This window comes from Quercus robur, chromosome 1, assembly GCF_932294415.1.
Source record: "Quercus robur chromosome 1, dhQueRobu3.1, whole genome shotgun sequence".
NCBI lineage: Eukaryota > Viridiplantae > Streptophyta > Magnoliopsida > Fagales > Fagaceae > Quercus > Quercus robur.
This window is the reverse complement of record NC_065534.1, coordinates 19,715,091-19,739,841: the sequence shown is the minus strand read 5'-3', so window position 1 is coordinate 19,739,841 and position 24,751 is coordinate 19,715,091. Positions and strand designations below refer to the sequence as shown.

At 36.0% G+C, this 24,751-nt stretch overlaps 1 protein-coding gene across 2 annotated transcripts; it reads left to right on the top strand.

Annotated features, from left to right (window-relative positions):
- Positions 1-1,526: 1,526 nt before the first annotated feature.
- LOC126724464 (serine/threonine-protein phosphatase 7 long form homolog) lies at positions 1,527-6,639 on the top strand. Of its 2 annotated transcripts, XM_050428995.1 has the most exons (6): positions 1,527-1,856; positions 4,180-4,290; positions 4,455-5,218; positions 5,307-5,397; positions 5,520-5,918; positions 6,008-6,639. In XM_050428995.1, the coding sequence occupies exons 2-6, from the start codon at positions 4,180-4,182 to the stop codon at positions 6,125-6,127; spliced, it is 1,485 nt and encodes a 494-aa protein (XP_050284952.1). In that variant the 5' UTR covers positions 1,527-1,856; the 3' UTR covers positions 6,128-6,639. The 2 variants fall into 2 exon arrangements, with proteins under 2 accessions (XP_050284952.1, XP_050284949.1); XM_050428992.1 differs by lacking the exon at positions 1,527-1,856 and having other exon boundaries at positions 4,144-4,290.
- The last annotated feature ends 18,112 nt before the right edge of the window (positions 6,640-24,751 follow it).

Below are 24,751 nucleotides of genomic sequence, written 5' to 3'. Positions count from 1 at the left end.
ATAATGATGCATTAAGTTACATCAAATATAACTTCAATCTAACTCTAACCACATAATAATTATAGGATTAGTATGTTATTATGGCATATATTTAAAAAATAAAATAAAATAAAATTCCAAAGAGTTGTTTTTTGAGGTGCTTCCAAAGAGCTGTTTAGATGCATTGTTTTAGTGGTATGGTGAATGCCATTAGCACATGTTATTATTATTAAATTAAAATTTTAAGAACATAAGTTGTTTTGTATTATTGAATACAATATAAACTTTTGTTTCTTGAGTACTTTTCATATGCAATGTTTGATATATTTTACCACATATTCGTGGGTAAACTAATAGTGAATTTAGTGTTGATACTTTATGTAGGGTCACAATTTGGGGCCCAAGCCCAAAATGTATGGAATCTTGGTCTAATGAGCCTAATACAATGAATTTGTAGAGAATTGGTCAAAAAACTAGGAACTAATGAGTTGGACAACTGCTAGTATTGAATTGCATGGCAATCAAACACAAATAAAGGATGTTAGTATCAATAAACTTTAAGTCCGAGGAGGTTAAATCTGTATATAATGATCACTCTAAAATATCAGAATGATTTAGATTGTTATACTATTTTTTTTCTCTCTTTTCCGATCCCCTTCTCATGGAGGGTCTCTCACATTATATAGCCCCTTTTGGGCCATCTTGATCCTACACTTGTTGATCATCTGAGTCCCTACTTGAATGCCCATCCCATCAGACACCCATTTCAGCCTTCTGTGAGTTGTAGTAGCCAAGGCAGCACTGTTCAGAGGTCTTCTCCATATAAATGCGGCCAGAAAAGTAACTGCAATGCATTTAATGCGGTGGTAGTAGTTTTTCCTTAGATATTTTGTGTTTTCTTCTTCCTCGTATGTTTATGAGGCACGTTCCTATCTTTTGGAGGGTCCCTTTAATTGCGGGAATACACACTTGAGCTACATTCGTCACGTTTGAGGAGGTATTCCTCCTCGGATCATCTTCGATTTATTCCCTGCTTATGAGACTTTAGCTGGGGATCCCTTAACAACTATTTGCCTCTTCTCAGACTTGTCAATTGTCGCGGGTGAAACCCAAAACCCAATATATGATCTTGGGCCCTTACCCCTACATTTAATATATTACATGATTCATAGTTAGCTCGCTAAGTGTGCAACCGTTGTGGTTTACACGGAGATGTTCATGAAAAAAGAATTGAAGCATACATACAAGTGTACTATCATGGTATGAATTGTTATGGTATTTTTTTTTTTTTGTTGTTGGCCTTTTAGCATTAATTTTCTAACCATTTCATTAGCTGCTAAGTTTCTAAAACTATTTGGTAAACTAGGATTTTGAATCTCTTTAGGGGTGTTTGGTACATCTACTCAAACATACATTTTCAGTTTTTAAATAATATTATACATATTTTCATATATTTTTTTATTCACATATGTTTTCATATTATTTTCAATCAACAAAACACGTATTTTTCAAACGCAGGTACTAAACACGCCTGAGACTCGAGTTGGGTGACAAAACTCAAGCATTTAAAAGACTTCAGTTCCAGTGTGTCCCTTGAGTTCCAGTGTTGGGACAAGTGAATGCGAGGATTGAAAAAAAGTAAAGACCACCCCAGTACATAATACCCAAACACAAAACACTCAAACACAAGACCTGTCCTCTCTCTCTCTGTCTGTCATTCTCCTCTCATCTCTTCGGTGGCTCATTCTGTCGTCGGTGGCTCCTCTCCTCATTGGACTCTCCCTTTATATTGATCATCTCTCTGACCCACCATCTCTCCGAGCCCAGCATCTTTTCGAGCCTTGTTGGGTCATTCACCATCTCTCTCTCACTGTCAGGTAATTGATTCTATCACTAAGTTCTTTGCTTTTATTATTATTATTTTCTTTTTTTATAAAGGGTTTTGACAGAACATTGGTTCTAAAATATAATTTTTAGTTAGTTAATTTTACTTTCTTTCTTACTTCAAATTCACACTGTACATTGTATATACTTCAAAACTGATCAATGACTATGGATAAGCCTTAGGAATCAAATTTCAAATGGAAAAATTTATTGATTTGGTTGCCTGGTTCTTCATTACTTCATTGTTCTGTTGTTTCATTTTTGGTGATAACTATATACTGTTCTTTTGAGTTAAATGATTTTTTATTTTCAGGACACCTACACAAACTGAAAAAGAAAAAAAAAATAGAGAGAGAGAGAGACAAAAAATCAATATGTTTCTACATATAAATTGTAGTGGCGTTACTATTACAAGTGATTGATATTATGAGAGCTGGAGCTTGCTTATTTATTTCAAATTTTGACGCCTTTTGTTAAATCTTAAATATCATTGATTCTACTACCATTCTTTAGAAATACCACAACTGAGTGGGATATTCTTTGTGAAATTATTACGTCAGGCCTTCACGAAAAAAAAAAAAAGGGGGGGGGGGGGGGGCAGACCTTCATGATTAAATTTATGCAATTTGCTCGCTGAGTTTATCATTTAAGAAGATATTTACTTCTTATGTCATGTAATAAGATTATGAATTATGCTGCATTTCTTTCAGAATCAGAGACACAAACAAGCCTGCTTATAGTGTTAATGTCCTTGCACTTAATGTATGTGTTTGTCTAATGGATTCCTCTTAGTTACTTGGGACTCTAGGCTCTTGCTCATGGTGTATCCCTGAAATCCTGGGTAGAGCATTATATAACTAGTTCAATTGATGAAGCTATCATCTGACTGTAAAAAGAAAAATATTCACAGGTATTTGTTTTTTAATTCTTGTCAAGTTTTCTGCATGACAAGGCAGCAACTATTGAGGAGAGCAAGGTAGGGTTCTGAGAGTAGGCTGAAGCATGAAACTCAGAATTTTTTTTTTGGGGATACACAAAGCTTTAGGGCATGTTTGGTAGACTGTAATAGGCGCAGTAATGTAATAGTTTTTCTTATGATTTAGTTATTCTTTAGTTTGGTTATGTTTTTATTACAAGGAATAATCATTCCTCATTAATAGCTATTCTTCAAAATGAGGAATAACTATTTCTCTTTAAATTGTTGTATTAGTTATTCCTTAGTAAGTGCAATAATTTCAATACTTAATATATTTACAAGTAAACAAACTTTCCATATACATCTAACAATTATAAAAATAAAAAAATCATAAAAAATAACACATATCTCTCTTAAATTTAAAAACAACAATTTTTAAGGAAATATAATTGTATGAGTAAGAAATTTCCTAAAATAAATGTTAAGTTTCATTATAATGTTATAACTTACAACCAAACTAATGAATATGTTTAGTTATTACATTACAACACATTTTATTCCTAGTAATAAAGATTACAATTCTTGTCATAATTCCCATTCAGTGTACCAAGCGTACCCTTATTTATTTATTTTATACCACAATAGGAAAAGAGTTCAAACACCGTGCCCTATGTGATTTACAAAAAAAGCTGAGGCTTGGGCAGCCCAGCTGGAAACCACTGCCAGGCTGCATGGAATTCAGCTTGACTTTTTTGTAAAAGCCTGAATGTTTGTCCAGGCCTTTTGTAACCGACGTAGTATGGAAAAGGGTATTGTTTCTCAGAACTAGTATTACATCTGTGAGAATCCAATTTTGAGTATATCAGGGGTGACAGATTAAGAGGGGGAGAGGACTGAAATTGTATTATCATTCTCTTATCATTGTCAAATAATTCTTGCCATCTTTGACTCATGAGTGTAGCCCAAAAGTTGAAACACATAAATCATGTGTTTCTTATGTAATGCTCTTTTTTCCCTTAAGATCTTTATATTGCTTCAAAAGTAGCATTACAAGCAACTTGGAGATCCTATAGCTAATGGACACCAAGGGATTAACCATCTTTCAAACTAAATGTCACTTCCAGGTTTTAATATTCATTTTATAGCTATGGGTGTTTCTTGAGTATTAGTTCTTATTTTCCAAGGTTTTTGAATCAAAGTTCTTCCTTATACGAGAAATATCTTACTTCCATGTGTATTCTAGAATTTACAAAAGGTAAGTTCTTTCCACAAATCTGCTATTTTTTGATTTCTTAATGTATTGTTGTTTCTTTATGGTTATTTTGCTTTGATTTTAAATTTTTAGTTCCACTAGAATATTGCAGTGTGTTAGTATGATATCACACATAAACTTTGAGCAGATGGATGCTGCGGATGTTGAGGATGTTGAGCTTGTGAGTCCTGGTCCCATAGATCGTTCAGTGTTGACACAACAACGACAACATCGATCAAATGATATTTGGGAGGGTGAGGTAAAAACCGTAAAATATCTAGTTTGAACACCAGCTAAATTTATATCTTCACTTTGACTTATAAAAAGTACTTATGAATTTGTGTTGTTATTGGTCCTAATGATGTAACCATTCTATGTAGTGGTTGATGTAAATATATGAAGCCTTGGTTTTATCTTATGCAGGATCCTGGGGCACTTGAATGCCGTGGTCGTCCTGAGGAGATGGCAAAAAGAGACCCGATGGTGGATGATCGGGTTATTGGTATTATCAAGTTACTAGGTTTAGAGGGACTCTATAGGACCCCATCCAGAGAGATAGATCATGGTTTGATATCGGCCTTAGTTGAGCGATGGCGGCCGGAGACCCATACATTCCACCTGCCACATGGTGAGATGACGATCACCTTACAAGATGTGGAGGTTATTTTGGGGATTCCTATCGATGGTGAGGTCTTGGTAGGGCCAACTTTGTTGGATTGGCGCCAGGAGTGTACTGATTTGCTTGGATTTACTATTCCGCTTAGCAATACAACTGTGCTGATGGGGCAAAGAATTCTCATCAAACGGCTTCTTGAACACATTGCACTCCCATTGTCTCCTAATGCGCAGGAAGTTGAGGTGCATCAGTATGCCCGGTGCTATATTCTAGCGCTACTAGGGGATACAATTTTCATGGACAAGTCAGGAGATAGGGTGCATTTGATGTTCTTGGAGTTATTGCGGAATCTTCGTAATCCGCCACAGTATAGTTGGGGTAGTGCTTGCCTTGCATGGTTGTATAGAGAGTTATGTCGAGCAAGCCATAAAGACAGTAGACAGATTGGTGGGGCGATGCTCCTGGTTCAGTATTGGGCATGGGCTAGGTTCCCACATTTGTGCCCGAAGATAGTGCCCCCACCTGAGGGCGCTAATGGCCCACCACAACCAGATTATCCACTCTCCATGAAGTAAGTCTTTGCATGAAATTCATTGTGTCGTCATTGCATAACCCTATTAGTAATTAAGTGGTAGATTTTGATTCCCTCATAATTGTAGGTGGGTGTGGGTGTCATGTACAAAAAATAGGCCATCATACGTCTTTTTGGTTCATTATCGTGAGCGGTTAGTTAGAATGCAATCGGACCAGGTAACACGAGATTTCTTTCACAATGTTTTGAACAATATGTACTCTTGGTGAAATAATAAATATATATTGCAGTACTTGGAAAAATCCCTAATATGTTTGCCTATTTTTTTTGGCTATTGTAGGTTATGTGGCAGCCATATGAATCGGAATTAAGCCACCTTCCTGCCTTCTGTGTTGCGGGGAAGGATATGTGGAGGGCAGTTGTGCCGCTTGTGTGTTTCTACATAGTAGAGAAACACCAACCGGATCGTGTCCTTCGTCAGTTTGGGTTGATGCAAGACATTCCCGCTGATGTTGATACTAATGAACGACTTCATGGAATAGACCTAAGGGGAAAGGTAGATAGAAACTGGAGGGTGGTGCATGCAGTGCATATCCATCGATGGGGTAATCGATACCAACTAGTATGTCATGCACCGGCACTAATTGGTGATATTCCTCGTGATCATAGATATTTCCGTTGGTACCGTAGGATAACTCGGAAGTACATCGACCGCAAGAGCGCTTTATTCGATTATCTGGTAATGTGTAGTAGTTAGTTACCTTTTAATTTGAGTTGTGTGTTTCCATGGTTGTGTTTGATGTCCTAACGGTAGTTCTTTACTTGCAGATTGAAAAACAATTAGAGATGTTGCAGCGATTCCCTGTAGGCAGTCCAGAACACAATGACATTTTGGTTGCCTTGATGGCTTTGAATGAGATTGAACGTATACGTGCAAATAATGATTAGGCCAACATTGGGCTTCAAACTAAATAAGAAGATACTGCAAGGCCAAGCAAGAGCACAACTCTTGCAAGACATAGCCATGGTCGGCGTGCTGCAATCCCTCAGGTTGTCATTGGCCCTGAGTTCCCTCCACCCACCCCACATGCATGTCTTGGCCCCGAGATCCCTCCACCCACCTCCCGTGCATCTCCTGTTCATGTTTGTAGTTCTCCTTTTGTTTGGACATCTTATTTTGTGTAAGGGAAAAGATAATGCAGAGAACCTTAACAAACCGTACTTAATTTTTTTTTTTTTTTTTTTTGTAAACTAAAACTAATTTTATTTTCGGGCGACTAATGCGTGAAAAGGAGTTTGATACAAGCTCTGTAGGACTCACGAAAGATAGTGCTGAATGGTTGGTAGAGAACACAGATTTCAAACTTATTGGTGAGACATAGATTGTGCTTTATATCAATTTGGAGCTACTTGACAATAAGATTATAGTGGCATTCTAATGTCCTTGCAAGCTGCCACGAGCATCCTGTATCTATGTTGGACACTAGGGCTCATTTCTTCTATTGCACTTGTATAATAACCATGAATATCAATTAGTAGCTTAATCACCATGTACATTTTTCACTTATTTCAAACTATCAGTATTGAAGGAATTGATTAATGGTGTATTTGGAAAGAAGCATTCACATTTTTGTTTTTAGTTTAAATGACTTGAATAAAATATAAAATGGAAAATACTTTGGATGGATTTGAGCTCTATAAATATGAGGATATGAAATGATCAAACAATTTATACTAACAATTGTTCTTCAATTTCCTTGATTTTAAATCCTAACCAATTCCAATCCATGATGATGCAATATGGCTTTTTGTTCTTATATTTCAAAGCTTATTTAGACGTAACTATAAGCAGCCCCAACGAGCAATGATTTGGTTCTGAATGGTAATGACCAGCAAAATCATTAGCTGATTCCTGGTGATTTAAGGAATCTTGGGGCCATGGCAGAAAACACAGGAATCTTATATCCATTACTTTCAGCTCTTAGCGCATGGATGGATAGTTATATGCAGTAACTACATTGCATTGGGTCTCAACCATGTCTCTTCCAATCTTTCATTCTCATTGCCCTTTCATACCCCATTAGCATTCTCTTAGAATTCCCTCCTTTCTTCATAGGACAAGTTGTCTATCGACCTCATTTTGTGTACAAATGCATTGATATAACATATTATTGGTCTTTTGACTGTTATGGCATTTTAACATTCTCTCTTACTTGGTGTTTACAGGTACCCTCATTAGGAATTAAATGCTGGGCTTTTGATTTTTTAATTGCAACTGATGATAGCTAAAAAAAAGATAAGGAAGAAACCAAAAGGGAGAGTAATGCTGAAGGAAGAAAGTCTACAAAGCATGCGAAGCAAAAAATCGGACTCTGAATTTGTAGTGATGGGTATTGATTTCAAAAATGTGTTAGCCAACCCCAAAATTTTGGGATCAAGATTTTATTGTTCTTGTAGTTGTAATAACAATTTAAGATAAGCCAATATGTGCAATATCGCTCGTAGTTGTATACACAGCTATGTTAATTAGTGTTGAGATCTGGTTTTATGCATTACAATGTGATATGAGATAAAGAATGTGTGATTTCTATGTATTGTTGGATTATGAAGACATGAGATGTTGATTTTCATTTTTCATTTTTTTTTTACATGGGATTTAATTAGATGTTGGCACTAAAAAAAAGAAAAAAAACAGACTACATTCCCTCTTTGTTTTTGCTTGTTTGTTTATTTATTTAATTTTTTATAGAATCAAATTTCTCTTTTAAGTATAGGTTAGATATGTTCTGGATATGCAAAATATGCTTTAATTTAATGAATTTCGTTTCTTATTAGAAAAAATAAGAGGAAAAAATAATAAATTTATAATCTATATATATATAACTAAATCCTCTTAAGCTCTCACAATTTTCCACATCGGCACAATATTTAAATAAAATTATCATTTTATTTAAATAAAATTATTTTTGTTTAGTCCAAACTTAACAATGAATGAAACTCTATCTCTCTAATAAGTTCAACTTAAACTCAAATTCATCATTTTTTTTTAAACAAAATTATTTTTGTTTAATCCAAACTTAACAGAGAGTGAAATTCTATCTTTATTATTATTATTATTATTATTATTTTATATTTGTACTCGATACAATTTTAAAATCTCATATCAGATGACTTCCCAAGTCCTAGACTAACATTGAAATCCCACGACAAATAAAACACTTAGATAATGTCGATGTTTGTCTTCTCTATGTGAGATTACAATCTAGTTGTGATATAGAAACAATCTGGCGCCTGACATTTATAAGGTTAATTTCGATGTAGCGATCTTTCGGTCTTCAAACTTGGCTGGTTTAGGTGTGATTGTGCGTGACAATCGTGGTGCAACTGTTAGAGTGCTCTCTGTTCCCATTTCTCTTGGTTGTTGGGTGGTTGAGTTGGAAGCGTTAGCATGCTATAGGGCTGTCCAGTTTGCTCTAGAGATTGGTCTTACCCAAGTGGTTTTTGAAGGGGATTCAGCTGTTGTTATTGATGCTCTTCAACATGGGACGGGTGAGCTCACTAGCTATGGGAATGTTCTGCATGATATTTGAGTTCAAGCTTTTGCTTTCCAGTTTTTTGCTTTTAATTTAGTTAGTCGTCTGTGTAATTCTGTTGCTGATGCTTTAGCAAAGAAAGCTAGTTCTGTTGTGGGGCTGCAAGTTTGGTTGTGTGATCTTCCTGCTAACATTGCTTCTCTTGTGTTTCGTGATGTTCATTGATTTTAGTTTTGAATAAATTCCTAGGCCTGGGGTCTGGTTTCTCAAAAAAAAAAAAAAAAAAAAAAAAACACCTATTGAAGTTAGGGCAAATAGGTAGTATATCTCCAATCTTCTTTTACAAAATAGAATAATAATAGAGCATAAGATACATTGAAGAATTGAGAACAAATAGTTTTTTTTATTATTTAATTTTAGTAAACAGTAATTTATTTTATTTTTTAATTTCTTTTATTAGACTGCAATAGTAGAATCTAGAGATACTCACGTTGGGATTAGGTTTAAAAAAACATAAGTTTTGGTAGTCCCATAATGTTACACATCATTTTTTTTTTATTAAATCGATTACTATTATTCAAACTGAAGAGTTTTAAACCAACTATTACTCAATGACAAAGAGTTTCAAATTGACTACTACTTAGTAACATGGAAAGTTTTAAACCAACTATTGCTCAACAACATAGAGAATTTTAAACCAAACTAAAGAAGTTTGACTATTAGATGACCTTCTAATAATTTGTCACGTAAGTTTTGGTTGTCCCACAATTTTACTCATCATTTTTATATTAATTTATTAATTATGTCAAAATGGGAGTTTTAAATTGACTACTACTCAGCAAACTGAAGAGTTTTAAATCAACTATTACACAACAACGTGCAGAGTTTTAAACTAAACTAACCTACTACTATATATATACACAGCACTAAACTAAAACCTTCTATGCGGCTTACTCTCTCTACCATTTATATCCTTTTGTTTTTACAAACCCTTCTTCTTATGAAGACACTAGAGTTTTTACAGATGGAGTAAATGTTAAAAAGAAGCTAAGAGGTAGTGGATGTCACTAAAATATCTTGATTTTTTTATTCTAATGTACATCTTTGTTTTGTTGGATAAATACTTTGTGTTATAGAATGTTATTTTTATATTACTTTATTTGTGTTTTTTTCCCCTAAAAGCCTTGGTGACACTTAAAAATTTCTTTTTGTCAATATTGTTGTTGTATTTTGTTGTTCAATATTTTATAAAAGTTTAAATATGATAGAAATATAAATAGTGCACCTTTGTTTCATCTATACACACACAATTTGGTTATTTTTTTTTCAAAATATGTGTATCTTTATTTTATATAATAAATATTCATTTTTAACTAATATATGTATAAACTATACTTTCATAAGATTTTATCCCGTGCATTGCACGGGTTAGCGACTAGTTTTATATTATATATAGGAAAATATATATTTAATATATATTGATTTAATGTGCTATAAATGATATAAGAGTAATAAAAAAAATGTATTATTCATTTAGATAAATGTGGTACATTTAAAAAAATAATAAAAAATAAAACTAGGGGACCAATAGTTTAAAAGATAAAGTTTAGCTATAAAATTGGTTGTAGCATTAGGTTACAATCTTATTCAATATCTTTTTATTAGAGGTAAATTTTGACAAATCAATTGTTAATTTATATATTTTTCTTATATCCTTCATGCTTGCAAAATTTCAAGAAAATTAAAGATCAATAACTATGTCATTAATATATTGTTTAAATTGCAAGTTTTTGTACTTTAAAATTATGCATAAAATATAAACTTATAGATCATATAGTAAATAATATCTGATTGACACGAAATTTGACATGTGTATTATGAGCGTAAAAAATATGCAATTCAACGGTTAGATTTTCAAAATATGCAGTAATATTTATTTATTGAGTAAGGTTATAGCCTAAGGTTATAACCTATTTTATAGCTAAACTTTGTCCTGGTTTAAATTTATCTATACATTCTTATTTGTATTATAAATGCTATTAGAGGGAGGAGATAATTAAGAAAAAGTGAAGGCGCCATGACCCACCCCCTAGCCCCATCTCCCATTGTCCCAGTGTATAGAGTATGACAAGAAAAATTGAATCAATGGTGAACTTGTCAAAATATACATCTAATAAAAATTTATTAAATTGTGTGACATTGTTAAAGGTTATACTTAACATTATTTGAATTTCACTCATACATATATAAATACATACATATATTTATAGCCTTTATTTATGTATGTATGTATTCCAAACTTGTCATAAATAAATTTTATTTGTGATGATCAAATATTGCAAAGAAACTAATTCATGAATTTGGGTGGAGTCCACCCTTCCCCCCCATATAGGGTGGACCTTACTACACTCCCCTAGGGCTTCGTTTGAAAGTTCAAAAGGGAATGGAATGAATGGTAAAATTATAAAGGAATATAAATGAAATTAATAGATTATAATGAAATATATTTAATTAAGGGAAACAAATGGAAAATAAATGAATGAAATAGAATTAAGTAACATTGTTTGGATGTTATAAAATATTGGAATGGAAATAAATGGAGTGGAATGGAAAGTAAGCAATCTTGTTTGGTAGTAATATAGAGGGAAATGAATAAAATCATTTTATGACAATATTACTACTAGGGCCAAAATGGCCGAATACCATATTTGGCTGAAAAATTTAGTGATCTACCCCTGTTCATGAAATATTTAGCAATCTACCACCTTTTTAAAACTCGAGTTCGTGAAACTCGAGTTCGACATGTAACTTGAGTTCCATAAAAACTGTCACGGTGGCACTCAGTGATCTATATTACTTTAATTAAAAAAGGTCACGTGGAACTCGAATTTCTTATAATGTGTTACTCTCGAGTACCATAAAACTGCACTAAATAAATAAATTTTACAACACTTTACAAGCACCACTATTACATTAGTACACACTAGCTTTTTATTTAATGCACTTACTCACCAAATACACTTGCACACACGTGACACCTTACTTCTAGACACCTACACACTATGACTTTTAGACTTGTGCTTTTTACACACTACACTTCACCAGTCCTTCACTTCACAAGTCACGCAACATGGCATCATCCTTGCTTTCTTTACTACACTTCACCTGTCCTTCACTACATGTGCACACACCTGACTTGTGCTTTCTTTAGTCTATTTATTTCCTTCTTTTCCTTCAACTTTTCTTCTTTACTTTAGCGTGCTCCACACGCATAACGCGACATCAATTTTTAAAGGAACTTGAGCTTCAAGAGCTCAAGTTTCATATTATAGGGAATTAGAATTTTTAAAACTCAAGTTCTATGTGGACTTTTAAATTATAAAATGCCATATCAGCTTCTGCCACCAATCCATGTCACATTTTTTTGGAACTCGATTTTCATAGACTTGATTTCTATGTAGAACTCAAGCTTTATGAACTCGAGTTTCAAAATAGTGGTAAATTGTTAAATATTTCACAGATAATGATAGATTGCTAAATATTTCAGTCAAAGATGGTATTTGGCCATTTTGACCTTACTACTATACCTCTATTTTAGAATTAGGGTTAAATATATGGGTACTTTAGGAATTTCAGTAAAAAATTCATTAAACTCTAATCCAATATCCTTCAATACCTCCCAATTTTAGGAGAAATTAAAATTTGAGGTTTTGAGAGAATAGAGAGGAATGAGTGTTCCCTCTTACCCATTCCATTTCGTCCCACCTGAACTTCCAAACAAGGGAACAGACATTCTGTTCCCTCATTAAAACTCCCAAACAAGGGAAGAAATGAATATTCTAAAATTATTCTTTTCATTCTCTTCCATTCCATTCATTTTATTCCTCTTAGATAAGCTCTAAGCCTTCATTTAGGAGTTCATAAGGGAATATAATGAAATGGAAATGAATAATCATAAAGGAATGAAATGTATTTAAATAAGGGAAATGAATGGAATGGAATAAAATTAAGTAACTTTGTTTGAATGTTTAAAAATAAAAGAATGGAATGAAATGAAAATGGATGGAATGTATGTAACTTTGTTTGGGAGTAACAAACAGGGGGAATGAATTGAATCATTTTATGACAATATTACTATTAGACCTCTATTTTAAAATAAATAGTTGAATATATAGGGGTATTTTGAGAGTTTTAGTAAAAAATTCATTGAATATAATTTCATTCCCTCCAATTCTTCCATATTTTGAGGGAAATGAAAATTTGAGGTTTGAAGGGAATAGAGATGAATAAGTGTTCCTTCCTACCTATTTCATTCTCTCCCACTTAAACTCCTAAATGAGGGAATAAACTTTCCATTTCCTCCATTAAAACTCTCAAACAAGGGAAATGAAAAATATTCTAAAAATATTATTTTCATTCTCTTCCATTGTATTCTCTCCTCCCAAATAAGGGCTAAGGTTTCGTTTGAGAGTTCATAAAAGATTGAAATGGAATGATTATAAAGGAATGGAACAGAATTAAGTAAGAGAAAAGAATAAAAAATAAATGAATGAAATGGAATTAAGTAACCTTATTTAGATGTTTTAAAATAAATGAATGGAAAGAAATGGAAAGTAAATAATCTTGTTTGGAAGTAATATAGAAGAAAATGAATGGAATAATTTTATGACATTATTACTGTAGGGACACGATTTGCGTTGGACCACGGTAGGGTTGGGTTCGCACGTAAATGGACCCGTGCAATATCATTTGTAGAGAGTGGGGTCGAAAGGCTAAGTCATGTTTACTCGGCTGTGGTTTTGTTAAGTTTTTCCTCCATGATTTAGAGGTGTTCACCCCTTTTTTCCTCTTCTTTCTGGAAGGTCCCCTTTTTAGGTTGCAAATTTTCCTTTTATATTAGCATGCATTCAATTTCCTTCGTCCACGTGTAGGGTCGAACTTTCCTTGCCTGACACTTGTCCCATCAGTTTAAGACCTGAGTTGTTGGGAGTGGTTGAGTAGGCTAAAGAGACACGACTCTGTGAGAGGCAAAGCTCCGTCTAGGGCAGGTAGTTTGGGCAGCCTTTCCTAGATATTTTAGATTTCTTACAAGATTATCCCTATGCCGCTTTTACCCCTTTCCTTAGTGTAGCTCTGGGCTAGCCGAGGGCTGTACCCTCCTCGGCGGTTTCTATGGCCCATTGGTGCTTTGCGTTTATTGGGCTGGGACTACTATCCTCTTCGGCCTGGGCCTTAAGTATTCCTGTGAATAGGTGGATCTGGCCCATCTGTTGTCGGGCCCCACAATAGCCCCTCAAAACCCTGCTATCCAACTCCTCGGTTGGAAAGGTGGGTTTTGATGATACCGAGACTCTATTGCGGCTCATTAAGTTCGGCCCTTAATCAACGTCTGCGACTTTTCACCTCCCCAAGGAATGCGCCGGTCTACGAGGTATTTCCCTTGACTTACGCGTGATGCGTTTATTCCGTTTGGTTAGCCATAGTGCGCTTTTAATGTCTTCCTTTTACGAGGCCTCTTAAATCTAGCGGTTATGGATAGCTTGGAGAAACGAAACGGTTTTGCATTTACTAGCAGACTTCTTAGAGGATCGGAGCGTGTCACGTACCCTCGTCTTTTTCCCTATATAAAGAGAGAAGATAAGAAGGTGATTCTCTCATATGCGAATCCCTTAGACCCTTCTCAGAATCCACTTCTTCCCTCTGGTTATTCCTCAGTCGATAACACGTCCCCCATAGTGATCAACCATGAATGAATCCCTCCTTTCCCAGAAACACCATACCTTAACGAAACTTGAGATGGCTCGGTCGGGGCAAGGGTGGTGGAGACTCAAGGTTTGTCTCCCCATTCTTTTAGCCAAAATCCGAAGCAGGGGCTCGTCACATCCTATTTCCGATGTGGCCGAGTCAAAAACCTCCCTTGTCATCTCCATCTGCTCTCTCATGAGCATACCTAATATGGCTCCCCTTTTCCCTCTTTTGCTCCTTTTACTTTCTTTTCATTGCTTCCCTCTTCTTCTCCTCCTTCCCGCTCATGTCTTCCATCTTCTTTTTCCCTTACTTTTTTCAGTAACAAGAGCTTGCTGAAGTGCTTCCATGTGTTCCAATTCTTCTTCCTTGTCCTTCATTATTTTTGTATAAGGGTCTTCTCCTGATGTGAACAGTACTGAGGCATAGATTTCAGAAAGACTTTGAAGGCGAATTCAGAAGACACCTGATGGTTTACTTATTTGTGTTACGGATGTTGTTACTGTTTTAGCAGTTCATTTTTTGTATTGGCTCATTTAAGCCCTTCCTTGTAGGTTGTAACAATTTTTCATATTAATAAAAGTGATTGTTACTCTATTTCGTATGTCTTGTTTATATACTTTAACAAATGTGAATGCGCTGCTCGGCATAATAGTATAGCATTTCAATTAATAATAAATAAGGCCAAAGTAATCGTTGATAAAAAGATGCCACGATGGCTTTAATAAAATAATTATTCAACGTAGCAATCCGACCAGTGTGGAATGAGACTTATCTTAAAATTAGCCGTGATGGGTATTAAATGCTCCGATTAGATATAAGAAGTAGCTATCCGAGGACGTGTTACCCACCGGATGAATGGCCTCTTTAAGTTGACGATCATTAGGTTGTTCTGCCATCTCGATGATACGCGAGCCTTAACCTTTTCCAGTATTTAAGCCGAGAAGTTTCTTGATTTGGGCAGTTGATTTCCCGGGCAGCCTGAGTCCGAGGACTTTGCAAAACCTGGGTTTTGTCCGAGACCAATATCCGCATTAGTACTTGGTTTTCCCTTTTAGCTTGAGTCCGAGGACCATGCAAGCCTTAGGTTCTGTCCGAGACCAATGTCCGCATTAGCATTTGGTTTTCCCTTTTAGCTTGAGTCCGAGAACCATGCAAACCTTAGGTTCTGTCCGAGACCAATGTCCGCATTAGCACTTGGTTTTCCCTTTTAGCTTGAGTACGGAGACCATGCAAGCCTTAGGTTCTGTCCGAGACCAATGTCCGCATCAGTACTTGGTTTTCCCTTTTAGCTTGAGTCCGAGGATCATGCAAGCCTTAGGTTCTGCCCGAGACCTTGAGTTCAAATTTTCCCTTCCTTTGAGCATTTCCCGAGGTGCTTAACAGTGGTTGTTCTCGGCCATGGTCATTGCTCGGCGTCGGCCAAAGTACCTGGGCCCTTACCCAAAGCGGGCCTGGGGCCACGAATCCACCTATCCCCTGATTTAAGAGATATGTCTGCAACTTCTGGCCACGTGGTACTCTCTGATGTCACGGGGACCGAGGTGCACCTTTACGAGGCTCTTTAATCTTGTGGTTGCAGTTGATGTTGGAAGTTGAGCCAAGACTGTTTTGTCTGTAGCGTTTCTTGGGAAGCCACATGAGTTGACTGCCATCACCTTGTCTTTTCCAATAAATGGGAAGGAGAGAAAGTTGCTTTATATACGCACAAATCCTTCAGATTTTCTCCCACATCACAGCTTCCATGTTCGGAGTTCTCCCCTCTTGGCATTACATGTTGAAAGTGAGGGTTGGGAAGAAAGAAATGTCTCCGCCACAAAAGCGCCGTGTCTTCATGAGGCTTATAACAGTAAGGTATGGACACAGGAAGCACAAGTTCAGGAGAGTTTTCCATCTCCACCGAGGGAGAACGGCGTCTCTCCCTCTTTTAGCCAAAATCCGAAGCAGTCTCTGTTCATGCCAACACTTTGGTATGGCAGAAGAAGGGTTTTCCTCCATCAGCGCCTCTGCTTTGCGGCAGGTGTATATTTAGAGAAAGCCCCATCACCTTCAATTCCCTGCACCTTTTCTTCAACGGTGTCAGGTTCAAGTTGGGTATTTTTGGCTGCCTGAGCTATGGGCAGGTAAGGGTGCGGGGGAAGAATAAGGTCTCGGAGCTGTAGCCAACCTTTCCTCCGACATACCTCCTCGGCTTTCTACAGCTTTCTTGTATTTTTCTTTTTCTTGCTTATGTAGTACTCATGTAGTAAGTTTTGACGTAGGCTGATTCCAGCTTTTCATTGTACGATGTACTATTTCTTCATCGTAATAAAAATAGCAGTTTATATACTTGTTTTTGGGTATGGTTCTTTTGGCACATCACCTCGTGAATGAGTGTACTCCCCGTATGTGCTTTCTCTCAGCGCTACTTAGGGCAGGAGCCCCTTGAAACACGATTCAACTCGTTCTAATTCGTTCTAACTTACCTATACTACCAGGCATAATAATAATTGACAATAAGTTAAATTCAGGAAACTAACCTAGGTATCGGTTGAACGTCCCGTGATATGTGCGGGAATGCTGTCCGAGAAACGATGAACTCCAAATAATTCATTGAAGGGGGTGACTGAGCATCGAGCGACTTTGATTATGTTTTTAGAAACATGTTACTCCATTTCATATCGGCCCTTTTGGTGTTGAGGGTCCGAGACTTGTATGCTTCCTTTTAAGTAGTTGGTTTCCCCAGAGGCTTGGGTCCGAGGACCATGCAAGGCCTTGGTTCTGTCCAAAACTTGTATTCTTCTTTTTAAGTAGTTGGTTTCCCCAGAGGCTTGAGTCCGAGGACCATGCAAGGCCTTGGTTCTGTCCAAAACTTGTATGATTCTTTTTAAGTAGTTGGTTTCCCCAGAGGCTTGAGTCCGAGGACCATGCAAGGCCTTGGTTTTGTCCAAAACTTGTATGATTCTTTTTAAGTTCCCCAGAGGCTTGAGTCCGAGGACCATGCAAGGCCTTGGTTCTGTCCAAAACTTGTATTCTTCTTTTTAAGTAGTTGGTTTCCCCAGAGGCTTGAGTCCGAGGACCATGCAAGGCCTTGGTTCTGTCCAAAACTTGTATGATTCTTTTTAAGTAGTTGGTTTCCCCAGAGGCTTGGGTCCGAGGACCATGCAAGGCCTTGGTTCTGTCCAAAACTTGTATTCTTCTTTTTAAGTAGTTGGTTTCCCCAGAGGCTTGAGTCCGAGGACCATGCAAGGCCTTGGTTCTGTCCAAAACTTGTATGATTCTTTTTAAGTAGTTGATTTCCCCAGAGGCTTGGGTCCGAGGACCATGCAAGGCCTTGGTTCTGTCCAAAACTTGTATGATTCTTTTTAAGTAGTTGGTTTCCCCAGAGGCTTGAGTCCGAGAACCATGCAAGGCCTTGGTTCTGTCCAAAACTTGTATGATTCTTTTTAAGTAGTTGGTTTCCCCAGAGGCTTGGGTCCGAGGACCATGCAAGGCCTTGGTTCTGTCCAAAACTTGTATGATTCTTTTTAAGTAGTTGGTTTCCCCAGAGGCTTGGGTCCGAGGACCATGCAAGGCCTTGGTTCTGTCCAAAACTTGTATGATTCTTTTTAAGTAGTTGGTTTCCCCAGAGGCTTGGGTCCGAGGACCATGCAAGGCCTTGGTTCTGTCCAAAACTTGTATGATTCTTTTTAAGTAGTTGGTTTCCCCCAGAGGCTTGGGTCCGAGGACCATGCAAGGCCTTGGTTCTGTCCAAAACTTGTATGATTCTTTTTAAGTAGTTGGTTTCCCCAGAGGCTTGGGTCCGAGGACCATGCAAGGCCTTGGTTCTGTCCAAAACTTGTATGATTCTTTTTAAGTAGCTGGTTTCCCCAGAGGCTTGGGTCCGAGGACCATGCAAGGCCTTGGTTCTGTCCAAAACTTGTATTCTTCTTTTTAAGTAATTGGTTTCCCCAGAGGCTTGAGTCCGAGGACCATGCAAGGCCTTGGTTCTGTCCAAAACTTGTATGATTCTTTTTAAGTAGTTGGTTTCCCCAGAGGCTTGGGTCCGAGGACCATGCAAGGCCTTGGTTCTGTCCAAAACTTGTATGATTCTTTTTAAGTAGTTGGTTTCCCCAGAGGCTTGGGTCCGAGGACCATGCAAGGCCTTGGTTCTGTCCAAAACTTGTATTCTTCTTTTTAAGTAGTTGGTTTCCCCAGAGGCTTGAGTCCGAGGACCATGCAAGGCCTTGGTTCTGTCCAAAACTTGTATGATTCTTTTTAAGTAGTTGGTTTCCCCAGAGGCTTGGGTCCGAGGACCATGCAAGGCATTGGTTCTGTCCAAAACTTGTATGATTCTTTTTAAGTAGTTGGTTTCCCCAGAGGCTTGGGTCCGAGGACCATGCAAGGCCTTGGTTCTGTCCAAAACTTGTATGATTCTTTTTAAGTAGTTGGTTTCCCCAGAGGCCTGAGTCCGAGGACCATGCAAGGCCTTGGTTCTGTCCAAAACTTGTATGATTCTTTTTAAGTAGTTGGTTTCCCCAGAGGCTTGGGTCCGAGGACCATGCAAGGCCTTGGTTCTGTCCAAAACTTGTATGATTCTTTTTAAGTAGTTGGTTTCCCCCAGAGGCTTGGGTCCGAGGACCATGCAAGGCCTTGGTTCTGTCCAAAACTTGTATGATTCTTTTAAGTTGCTTGTTTTCTGAAGGTTTAGCTCATCAAATAAGGTGGGGGGAGCTGGCTTGGTGTTTGAAGCCCCTAGACTTGTCCATGTCGTTGACAACGTGGAACGTAGCCCCTAGCAAGAGCTTATGTTGGAGTATCAGCAATATGTCGCCGGTGATATAGGCACCTTCATAGCCCCTTGTTCGAGAGAAGCTCAACTTCGCCACCGCTCGAGCTAACATGCAAGCCTTCCCACAGACGGCGCCAATTGTAGGGACACGATTTGCGTTGGACCACGGTAGGGTTGGGTTCGCACGTAAATGGACCCGTGCAATATCATTTGTAGAGAGTGGGGTCGAAAGGCTAAGTCATGTTTACTCGGCTGTGGTTTTGTTAAGTTTTTCCTCCATGATTTAGAGGTGTTCACCCCTTTTTTCCTCTTATTTCTGGAAGGTCCTCTTTTTAGGTTGCAAATTTTCCTTTTATATTAGCATGCATTCAATTTCCTTCGTCCACGTGTAGGGTCGAACTTTCCTTGCCTGACACTTGTCCCATCAGTTTAAGACCTGAGTTGTTGGGAGTGGTTGAGTAGGCTAAAGAGACACGACTCTGTGAGAGGCAAAGCTCCGTCTAGGGCAGGTAGTTTGGGCAGCCTTTCCTAGATATTTTAGATTTCTTACAAGATTATCCCTATGCCGCTTTTACCCCTTTCCTTAGTGTAGCTCTGGGCTAGCCGAGGGCTGTACCCTCCTCGGCGGTTTCTATGGCCCATTGGTGCTTTGCGTTTATTGGGCTGGGACTACTATCCTCTTCGGCCTGGGCCTTAAGTATTCCTGTGAATAGGTGGATCTGGCCCATCTGTTGTCGGGCCCCACAATTACTATTAGACCCCTATTTTAAAATTAATATATAGGGATATTTTAGAGTTTTAGTAAAAAAATTATTAAATCTAATTTCATTCCCTCGAATTCCTCCTAATTTTAGGGGGAATGAAAATTTGGGGTTTGGAGGAAAAAGAGAGGAATGAATATTCCCCCTACTCATTCCATTTCCTCTCGCTTAAAATCCCAAATAAGAGAATGAATTTTCAATTTCCTTCATTAAAACTCCCAAACAATGGAAGGGAAGAGTATTCTAAAATTATTATTTTTTATTCATTTCCATTCCATTCATTTCCCGCTTGCCAAATGAGGCCTAAGGGTATGTTTGATTGGAGGAGTGGAAAAGTGAGAGAATAGTAAATTGGTGGGAGGATAAAAAATATATAGTTTTCCCTTGTGTGAGTTTGTTTGGAGGAGTGAAAAATTAGAAGGGATGGAAAACTCTTTTGTTTGGTTATAGAGAAAAATGGGAGGATAGAAAATGTAGTTTAAATAAATTTACTCTTATGCCTTTGTTATATAATATGTAATAAATAATTTATTTATACTCATTAAATAGTATAAAAATTAACATATCATACATATAAAATTATATATATTTTTTATTATGGATATTATATTCTAATATGAACAAAATTTATCTCCAAACTAGTTTGTAGAGAAATTCCTCAAATTTCTCATATATCTTTATATTGAGTATAAATTTTGAAAATCTAACTGTTAGATTGAATGTTCTTATTATATCATTCATGCTTGCAAAATTTCAAGAAGATCAAAGATTAATTGCTATGCCATCAAACAATTGTTAAAATTTCAAGTTTTTGTAATATAAAATTGTGTATAAAAAATAAGTTTATTGATCAAATAATAAATAATATCCGATTTGAACGAAATTTGATATATATATATATATATATATATAGAGAGAGAGAGAGAGAGAGAGATGAGTTCAAGTTACACTTGATGTAACTCTTATAAACTTAAACATTTTTTACATCGTAGATTTCTAGGAGATCTAACGGTTAAAAAAACACCATTAAATGCTATTGTTTTCCACCTTACTACCTAATTAATACTAGTATTCACTCTCTCTTTCTCTCTCTCCTTATTTATTGCTTTCCACTATATAATATTTTCTTCAACACAATCTAACAAAAAAAATTGAAAAATAATCCCACAATCATTAATTTCACAAAACTACCCATAATAAGAGTCAAATGACTTTCAAATTGCTCCTTAAAATAAATAAATAAAGGAACTTATTTATAGTTTGTAAATAATTATTCAATATACTTTGTCCAGGCTAAGGATACTTATTTTTTTCTCCTTTTTTCAACAATCTACGGGCTTATAAAAATCAACTTAACTTTTTTGGACTTGAATGCTATTGCCTAGTCACTGCCAAGCTTCCACACAGACTTTATCTCAACTTTTTTGCTGACCTTACAAAATTTTGAAACAGCATTAAACCCTCCAAAATATAGCATTACGTACTCTTTGTACTAAAACCCCTAACACAAACACTACACTAGTGTCTTTTGGCAACCACAAAATGGCTTAATTTCTTATATATGCTATTCTAGAATGCACAAAAGGGTACATGATCCAACCTGTTTTGTCTATAAATACTAAGGCTTTTTGCACTCTTTCTTCATCTTCTCCTTGGTATTCACTCTAGGCCTAGAGTCTAAACATATACTAGAAAAAAAAAAAAATGAGCATCAATGGATTTTTTCACTATTTTAATGTTTTATACTTGGTCTTAATCTTTGTGGGCTTCCATGGTTTCGTACAGGGACGGTTACTCACAGAAAAGAAACCTGACCCAAAAGATATTGCTGCCAGAGCTCGTTGGTTGGTCTCTTAGAATTTCTAGGGAGTCTTAATGTATGGTCTCCCTCTCTACTCTCTAGCTTGTTAGCTCAAAATGGGTATAGCTGTGTTGTATAAAACCTTATATGCGTATAAGAAGATAGAGCTAAATTATCAACATTACGGGATTAATTAGTGATGTCAATAGGTGTGTATATATATATATGCACACTATATTAAGATGTCAACTAAAGTAATATTATTTAAATATTTTAAATAATGGTGTTTCTATTAGATAAATTAAGGATTGCCCCCTTTTTTTTTTATAATACAGATAGAATTTTTACTCTAATATAATCTAAGTGTATATGTGTGTGAAACTCCTTCTTGGAGACTTGAACCCCGGCTTTTGCCCCTCACACTCCACAAGTATAAATGCTTGTGGAGTGGGTGGGGATAGGTGACATTCGTGAGAAACATTAAAATTTGGGGGCAATTTCGTCATTGTGTTGAAATAGGAGTTTTCATGCTTGTTTTCTCTTCATTTTAGAAAGATGAATTTTTGCTGGGTTAGAAGAGAAAATGACTGGAAGCCTGGACCGCACTAAAAAATTATCATTATTTGCTTCTTACCAAACACCAAAACCTAATTTCTTTCATTTACCTTCCATCAGAGAATGAAATGGAATTTATTTAAGTAAGGGAAATAAATGGAATGAAATTAAGTAACATTGTTTGGATTTTTTTAAAATAAATGACTGGAAAAGAATGGAAGGTAAGTAATCTTATTTGGGAGTAACATATAAGGAAATTAATGGAATAATTTTATGATATTATTACTATTATATCCCTATTTAAAAATAAATGGCTAAATATATAGGAGTATTTAGAGAGTTTTAGTAAAAAAATTATTAAATCTAATTTCATTATCTCAAATTCCTCCCAATTTTGGGAGAATGAAAATTTGAGATTTTAAGGGAAAATAGAGGAATGAGTATTCCCCCTACACATTCCATTCCCTCTCACTTAGGATTTGTTTGGATACCGCTTATTTTGCTGAAAACTGAAAACACTGTAGCAAAATAATTTTTAAAAATGTGAATAATGTCGTGGGACCAATTTTTAATATATTTTTCTGAATAAAGTGGTTATGGGTCCCATGAACAGTGCATAATGTCTCCTGAACAGTGTAATCTGTGTGCATCCAAAAAAAAAAAAAAAAAAGAAGAAGAAGAAGGAAACGCTAGACGCAAATGCTGGCTTTTCATCCGTATCCAAATGCCACCTTAAACTCTCAAATAAGGGAATGAATTTCCATTCCCTCTATTAAAACTCCCAAATAAGGGAAACAAAAAATATTTTAAAAATATTATTTTCATTCCATTTCTTTCCCTCCTCCCAAATGAGGGCCAATGGTACGTTTGGTTGGAGGTGTGTCAAAGGGGGAGGATAGAAAATTGGTGGGAGGATAGAAAAGATTTAGTTTTCTTTCATGTGTTTTTTTGTGGAGGAGTGGAAAAGTGAAAGAAATGAAAAACTCTTTTGTTTGGTTAAGGAGAAAAATTGGAGAATAGAAAATGTAATTTATATAAATTTACTCTTATGCCCTTATTACATAATATGTAAGAAATAATTTACTTGTACTCATTAAATTATAATATAAAAATTAACACATCATACATATAAACTTATATTATTTTTATTTGTTATTATATATATTCTAATCTAATATGAACAAAGTTTCCCTTCAAACTAGGGGTGTGTAAAAAATCGGTAAACCAAAAAACCAGTTGAAACCGACTGAACCGAGTTCAATTTTTTGGTTCGGTTTCAGTACGGTTTGGTGATGGATTTTTTTACCCTAAAATTGATCGAACTGACCGATATATAGATATTTATGTAAGTTTAAAACATAATAAAGTGAGTAGCTTAGTGGAATGACGTGTGTGTGTCAACCACTTGTTTATAGGTTTGAGTCTTCACCTATCCATTTTGAGTTTTAATTTTTTTTTTTAAACCCTAGCATCTTATATATAAACTTATAACCCTAGCATCTTCCAGCCGCCCCTCACCCAATTTTCTCTCCCTCTCACAAACACATACCCTGCATCTTTTTCTTTTTTTTGATATCCACATACCCTACATCTTATTTTTCTCATTTCTTTTAGCACCAATTCTCTCTCTTCGTTTCTTGCTATGGTATGTCTTCTTCTTGATTTTGTTTCTCTCATCCCAAATCACCCATGCTTGTACTGGGAATCCATGGGTTTTGTTTCATCCCATGATGTTTGTTTTAAAGAAACTTTGTAGCTGCTACTTTTGTTGTAGATGGTGGCCGAATCTTAGTTTGTGTTTTATGTTTTTTGCTATGTTGCTCTGTATTTTGTGTTGAAAACAGGGTCAGTGCTGGTCTTGCTTTTCTTGTTAGTTGTTGTCCGTTTGATGCAAAAAAACTTCTTTCTTTTTTTTAATTGCTTCTGTTTCTCACATTCAAAATACCGAAACCCAACCGAATGTAATGGGTCGGTTTGACGTCCCTTCCTTACAAGTTGGTTTCGGTGCTTAAAAATTAAAACTGAAATTTCCGGTTCGGTGCAAAAACTGTGTTCAACACCAACTGACTCGAACTGATTACACCCCTACTACAAACTTTTCATGTATCTTTATATTGAGTGTAAATTTTGAAAATTTAACCGTTGGACTGAATGTTATTATTATATCATTCATGCTTGGAAAATTCCAAGAAGATCAAAGACCAATTGCTATGTTATCAAAAAAATGTTAAAATTTCAAGTTTTTGTAATTTAAAATTGTGTATAAAAAATAAGTTTATTGATTGAATAGTAAATAACATCTGATCTGAACGAAATTTGATATGCATGTTAAGAACATATGGAACATAAAATTTAATGGTTATATTTTCATATTTCACACCAAAAAATGAGTTGCATGAGAAGTTTGAAGACTTTTTCTCCAAATTA

Coding starts and splice junctions, on each gene's coding strand:
- LOC126724464 (XM_050428992.1), top strand. CDS start 4,153: ATGATATCACACATAAACTTTGAGCAGATGGATGCTGCGGATGTTGAG. Junction 5,219..5,306: donor GATTATCCACTCTCCATGAA/GTAAGTCTTTGC, acceptor TCATAATTGTAG/GTGGGTGTGGGTGTCATGTA. Junction 5,398..5,519: donor TTAGAATGCAATCGGACCAG/GTAACACGAGAT, acceptor TGGCTATTGTAG/GTTATGTGGCAGCCATATGA.